This window comes from Chelonoidis abingdonii, chromosome 2 (genome assembly GCF_003597395.2).
Source record: "Chelonoidis abingdonii isolate Lonesome George chromosome 2, CheloAbing_2.0, whole genome shotgun sequence".
Taxonomy (NCBI): Eukaryota; Metazoa; Chordata; order Testudines; family Testudinidae; genus Chelonoidis; species Chelonoidis abingdonii.
In genome coordinates this window covers 131,901,122-131,908,181 of record NC_133770.1, presented here as the reverse complement: position 1 = coordinate 131,908,181, position 7,060 = coordinate 131,901,122, and the positions used below count along the sequence as shown (strand labels likewise).

Below are 7,060 nucleotides of genomic sequence, written 5' to 3'. Positions count from 1 at the left end.
CTCACAGAAAAGCAATGTCCAAGTGGAACAACTGATAACTTACTTAGAAAAGAGTGCATGGCAAAAAACTGACATATGGCAGGAAGAATTAACCAGCACTGCCATCATAGCTATCACCGTTGCTACCATCACAAGATGCGTCGATGAGATTTACTATTACATTGTTTTCCTGATCTCAAAAAGCGTTCTCATCTGAGCAGGTGATGTGATAAACTACAACATTACCATCTCTATTAGATCAGTGGAATCTTAAGTAACACTTTGGATGAGAAACCAAGATACCTGCCATACTCCTTCCCTATGTGTTTCATCCTTACCTTAAGAACGCTACCTCTCTTTGCCATTTATTTTAGCCTGCCAGGACAACCTAACCTTTGCACCAGTTGCTGAGAGCAAAATGACAAGCTAAAAAAAACCCTGTGTGTTAGCAAGGTATTTTTCCTTTAAAATAATTCTATGCAAATGAAGTGGGACAAAGAAAACAGAGCTGAAATTTAACTGAAGATTTACTTAACTGTTTGCCAAAGTTATAATATATGGTTGCTTTAATCAGAAACCATTGTCACTACAGACACTGAACTACAACTAAGTGAATCTTTCCTTCCTACCGTTCTGGGAAGGTATAAGACTTTTAAAAGACAATGGAAGTATTGTTTCATAGGAGCACTGCAGTAGATGTTACAAATAAAGATTAAAATGTGGGGTTAAGAGTGAATTAAACCCTTGCATTAGATTTCTTGTGAATATCTATCTTTCTATACACCAGAACAACAACTGGTCTCCAAAGTTTATTAAAAATCAAAGAATAGAAAATTTTACATAAAAATATGTCAATTTTAGCTTCCACATTGTTGTCTCCACAAAAAAAAATCTAAACATGATTTTTTTAAACCTGTAGCAAATAACCACAGCGGTTACCATGCCAATTTATTTGGTATACCACGACTGACATGGAACATGATACCTGTTTCTTTTTCAATGAATTTTGCTTTAAAATGGATGCTAGTTAAGACACCAACTAAAGCTTCTGAAGTTTCCATAATGTAGGTTTATGCTCAATATTGCTAGTGTGTAAAGATTAGTACTAAAGGCCTATGCATCAGCCCTTAAATATTGGTTAATGAATATGTTCACAATTTTTAAAAAATAATTTGTGGTAATCTGGATCATTAAGTACTGCAGACAAATGTGCTACTCTACTTTGGAATGTTGCCCCCTCTCATCTCAAGGAGATCTGTTTGCAGCTGACAGACGTAGTAACAATATGGGCTAGTCCTGCTTCAAAGGCATACTGCACTTTATAAAGCTTCATCAGGTTAGATGCCTCATTTTTATCTCAACATTCAGATATCAGTTTTAAAATATTCCACTTCTGTACATTTAGATGTCATGGTAATAGAATTTTTTCAGCTTCCTGCACTAATTGGACTTCAGATAACCAACCTGTAGTGTTCAGCAGGGTTAAGAACCCTAAGTTTAAAAATGGGAAGTCAGAGGGCATGAGATGCAGCCAACCCCCAGGACAACTGTGGTGCTCTAAAAACTCAGGGTTAGGCAGGATGTATATTTCCTTGTTCAGAAAAGTTAACAAAAAGACAGTGGTTGTAATGGCAATACACACTTGCATAGTATACCTGTATGCATCTGTAAATTAAGTGCCAGCCACAGATTGTGTCCAACACTGGGCTGTGCTCTCCTCCAATATATTAAAAGATGCTTCTTGCAATGCTTAGAGCAGCTGAAGTACTTTATATATTTGCTCTTAACAGAACGAATGCATACTGCTATACAGATTCCTTAATGGAATCAACATATTTCCTTTCTCCACATTCCTCAAGCTGGGTACCTTTGTTCAATAACGATGTTCAGCCCCAACCATTAATGGGTTACATTACTAAATCTGACAGAAGCATATAGTTCACAATTCTTAAATTTCATGTCAAGACTTAACACTTTTTCAATCTTAAGAAGTTATATTTCTGGCACTTTAAATGCTGGATTTGTTGTCTATTACAAGGAATAAATTAAAACCCACTGGTCAGAGCAAGACAACTGACAGAGGCCAGACAATGAGCTAAAATGCATGGTCAAAACACTTTGGAGCTTAATACCTTCATAAAACCATATGCCAAATCAGCATGTTCATTGTGAATCAAGAAGCCTCAAATAGTACCAAAAATGATGTCATGTTTGCAACACTGCTCAGACAACCTGCCAAAACAATGAACCCAACTTAGATCATAGGACCTGGGAAAGGATCTGTAAATTAAAAAACCCAACCTCCTCCCTTTAGATACAACTTATGTGACAAAATGAAATTAAATTAAAAATTCTGAATTATTGCACAAATTATACTTTTTCAATATTTACAGAGCAAAAAAGTTTTGAAATCTGAAATAAAAACAGGAGGGGCAGCAAAACTATTTTATCACAAATAAAAACGTCAAGGACTGAAGTTCCTTCGCTCCTCAAACAAAAGAGCAAAACAAAATCCCCACAAAGGAACAGATGCAGCCACAGAAAAAATGCTACAGTATTTATAACGTTCTTGCAGTTCTAAGGCCAGAGCTGCTTCGGCACTGTATGAGTCATAACGGGAAGGCAAAAAACAAAACCAAAAACCTTCCACATTTAATAAGGCTTCACAAGTAAGCACAACTACTTTAAGATGGACTTGACCACCACATGAAGAAACATGCAAAAAGTCAGCTGCAGATATTTGGCAACACCCACAAACTGATGTGCTGAATGCTGGTCTCCATTCTCGTCTAGTATCGTTCACGCAGCTTCAGTTTCTAAAATGGGGGAAGATGATCCTGGCATTAGCCATTATCTGCTGAGACTAATAGGCAAACTGTCTCTGTGTTTTTTTCTTCGCCAGATGTTACGATTATATTGGTGGTGTCCTCTGTTGCCAACTGGCTGCCTCACACCTCCACTGCTGACTGGACTGTAGCCATTCCCTTGGTGAGGATTATGAGCTCCTTTCATAGAGAACTTCATTCCACTGTGCTGCTAAAAATACAGAAGCGTTCAGTTTAGTACTACAGTCAGTTGAAACCAAGTGCATCAATTCTCTAACCAGATGTATGTACTTTCTCAATCTGCTACTCATTGTCAGAACATCTATCAAAACAAGTAGTGATATCTTTCCACACTTGACTAAAATGTACAAGAAACACCCCATTTGAGAAACTAGCTAAGTTAACTAACTCGCACTACCACCACCACCACGGAAGGGAGTATGCTCCTCAAATGTAAAGGTACTAGGTCAAAGGCAAGTGTCCTAAGCACCTTTTAGTTTTGCATTAAATATATGGTTCAGCTAAATATATTGACTAGAGATGTGATTAATTTGTTTCACATTTAGTTAATTTTCTGTAGAGACTTAGTAGGAATACAAGTAAATGTTATATATCGGATCAGTTACTGTTGGAGAAATGTTTACTTTTTCTAACAGTTACCACACTGGTATCTGAGATACAACACAAGTCCTGATGCTTGGGATAGGTGTTAACTATGTTCTCAGATACCATGGCATGGTAACTGCTGGCAAAAGTTTTAATCACAGCCAATGTAAATCTGCTACCGTCTTGGGTGACAAGGGTATATTCTAATCACCTATAGACAGTGAACAGGTATCCTCCCTGGTGGGTCCAAATTAAGTGAGATACTGCTTGAATAAGGAGGCCTTGAAACAAAAAAAAGGTACTACTTTTGATAATAGGTAACTTCACCTCGAGTCAAGTCACGAGGCCTTGGAAATAAGTATGGTATGAAGCATGGCCACTAGTTTCTTTTTATGCAGACAAATAATTTTATAGAGTATTTGATAAAGCCCTCTTTTTTAAGACATTTTCATCTAAGTTATCAAAACTATTCATTACCTTTTACCACCACCTATTTTAGTTCAATACCTAAAACAGAGTTTCTTAATTTTCACAACAGGCTTTCATAATTGCAGAGAATTTTATACTGGTAGTTAATCACCTGCATACATGTGTGTATAGTATCTACAAGACTTAGTCCATTAATTTTCTTAAAATAATAAAGAAGTTTCTTCAACTAATTGACTAAACATTTCCACATTAGTCTGAAGTAACAGCAATTGCGTAAGTCTTAGAAACTGTGTCTATTTGTACAACTGAGCCCGCATCAAGTTTATCTAGCCCATATTTTATTATTCAAACAACATATTAAAATGGATGAGAGGCCAACATAACTGCATCAGGTAGAGAACGATGAAAAAAGTGAACTTGGAAATCTGAGGGAATTAACAAGCTGAGGTTTAAAATGAGCTGCAGAGTGGCAAGAAAGCAACTGTAGCAGGAAGTATAGAGCTTATTTCATCTCCTGTTGAGGTCAATAGTAAATAGGAAGACTCCTTCAATGAGTGCACAATACAGCTCATGAACAATGCCAATAGAACACACATTTTTACCTTATCTAAATTAACTCATTTGGAACTAGTGTAGGACTATGGTGCAGCATGTATATTCCTGCCTTTATCCAGAAGTAGTCATTCAGACCACCTGCCTAGGTGCTATGATAATACAAACAATAAATCTGTGTGTCATGAAAAATTCAGGATATAAAAAAAAGTGAGTCATCCTAATCAGGTATCTAGAAAGCTTTGTTCCTGGATTTGAGACTTGGTGCTTGATATTACCATATTAGTCTCAGCTTAAGTTAGCCAAATATAGCCTGACCTTGATAATACACCCATTATTATTTGCACAAGACATCCTGGCAATCCAGAGACTAGAAATGGTTATATTTTATTTCAAATAATAATAAATCATCATCATCATCAGGAAAGACAGGGAGACGAGAGGGAACACCTGAAGCACCAACTCTGGAGAAGACTGGAGTGTCCAAATGTTTACCCAAATATATCACCAGCAAAAGATCAAATGTTTGCCAAAAGTATTACTTCATCAATCTAAAGATTTTGGCACAAACCCGGAACATTACCAACATACCATGTGGGTTTTTTGTTTTTTTTTTAAACAAACAGACATTACTAAAAATCTAGTGTCTCAGAAGTTGTTTGCTTTTGAAGCAAAAAGTCATGCTGTTCAGCAGTGTTCTCATTAGCAGCAAACTGAAGGTAATGTTTATTAGGAATTAAGCCAAGACTCTTGGTTCCTACACAGTAAATTTTCTATTCTAAACAAGTTTGTAAATAAGTGAATCAGCTATAATGCAAATAATTTTACCTATGTATCAATGAAATTTAGTAAATATACTGAAAATAGAAAGGAAAAACAATGAATTGTCATTTAACATTCAAAATACCCAGCAAGAAGATATCAGCAAACAGACACACAGGATTCTTTTGTTACTGAAGTTGCCCTCTAGACAGGACCTCAAGAAGAGAACAGATAGCTGATCCTGGCTCTATAAGAAGTACTTCTGGTAAAGAAGTCCCGAGTCTTGAAGCTGAAGGAAAAACCCAAGGAATGTAAACCTAGCAATTCTTTTAACTGGAGAGTGGAAAAATCCTACAAAAAGTTAAGTATCAGAAGACAACTTCTAGCTGCACTTCTTGGCCTCACCTGTACAAAGTTTGCTGAATTTAAATAATGAGCTATAGATGCACATAGATTAAAAATAGTGTTTGGAAAAATCCAAGGCAGGCACAATTGTCCTTCTCACAGCATTCCCAAGATGTATGTAAAATACTAGAACTCTTATCATGGATGGATGCAAAGTTAATCTAGATTTTCTGTCACGATGAGTGTTTGTATTGGACTCTTAGTCGCCAACAGGTTGCTGTCTTCAGTGTGGCTGAAGAGTAGCTTCTTATCCCTAATGAGCAAGCCTCCTAGTTTCACGACAGGGGCCGAAGAGTGATGGAAAACTTAAGAGTCGTGTGATTAGGTATCAGCTATAGAGTGACCAGAAGTCAGGAAGTAAGCCCCTTCTTTGTAGATTGATAAAGACAAATTATCAATTTTATCTGTAATTTTGACATCTTTATTTCTGTCTGGGACAGCGGATCTAATAATTCATGTTCACTTATCCAGTCTAATTGAGTGGAAACAGAGTTCCTCTTTTTTGAAATTAAAAGCCTGTTGGCAAATATGCGTGAACTGGGCACTCTCTTCCCCAGACTAATACAGCCAAAACTAAAGAGAAAACTAGGACACAATTTGAGACACTATGATAGTGTCGCATTTTAACTTCAAGCTCCATCCCCTCTTGCCCCAGCTGGAAAACAATCAAATCCCATGTTAAACCAAACTTAGTATTTCATATCCTGTGTGCATACATATGTCTGTCTAGCACAGCAGATTCATATGGGAGTAATCAAAATTACAGGCAAACTATTTGTTGTTCTCCCATGATAAACCCACTGGTCTGTACAGCAGTTCATACTCATGGGAAGTAGTAAACAGTAACCATAGCCCACTAATCATTTAGGGAGGATAATTTAGGCTGAGACTAACGTGGTCATTACAAATAAAACAAACAACAGCATTTATCACCAAGACAGTTGCTATCCAGTTTCCAGTGAAGAGAAACTGCAAATCAAGGGCATGAATGTATAAATGCATCAGGTCAACTGGACTAAGATTATGACAGATTACAGTGTTTCTCAAACGGGGGTCTGCGGATCCCCAGGAGTATACTCAGTTCCCTAGCGTGCAGGAGGTGCTGGGAGGGAGGGGGGATGAGTGGGACGGGGTGCGCTCAGGGGAGGGGGAAGAGGAGGGGTGCAGTAGGGCAGGAGCAGGGGTGAGGTCTTGGAGGAAGGGGTGGAGTGGGGACTTGGGGGTCCGCGAAAAATTTAAAATCAAGATGGGGGTCCTCAGTTTGCTAAAGTTTGAGAACCAGTGACATATTAGATGACATTTATGACACTGGATGCCCTTGAAACTAGGATATGTGTTTCTACATCTTTTCCCCTTTCCCTTCTGTCTTCCATGTCAGCAAATGTAAAGACTACTATACTAGAGCATTTGGAAAGCACCTATCTAAAGAGGGAGAAACTCAGAATTATAGTTTAAAAAATGATTAATTTCCTCTGATTTAGGGAATCCCAATCCAGAAGATT

At 37.5% G+C, this 7,060-nt stretch overlaps 1 protein-coding gene across 5 annotated transcripts in view; it reads right to left on the bottom strand.

The window, feature by feature from the left end:
• Positions 1-775: 775 nt before the first annotated feature.
• Positions 776-7,060, bottom strand: part of TENT4A (terminal nucleotidyltransferase 4A) — a 103,336-nt gene continuing 97,051 nt past the window's right edge. For 2 of the 5 annotated variants that reach the window (XM_032795133.2, XM_032795144.2), the window contains one exon: positions 2,411-3,015. In XM_032795133.2, the coding sequence (XP_032651024.1) occupies positions 2,830-3,015 (186 nt within the window). In that variant the 3' untranslated portion in view covers positions 2,411-2,829. Of the gene's footprint in view, positions 3,016-7,060 lie in introns of all 5 variants that reach the window. The other 3 variants (XM_075062669.1, XM_032795137.2, XM_032795150.2) reach the window with 3 other exon arrangements.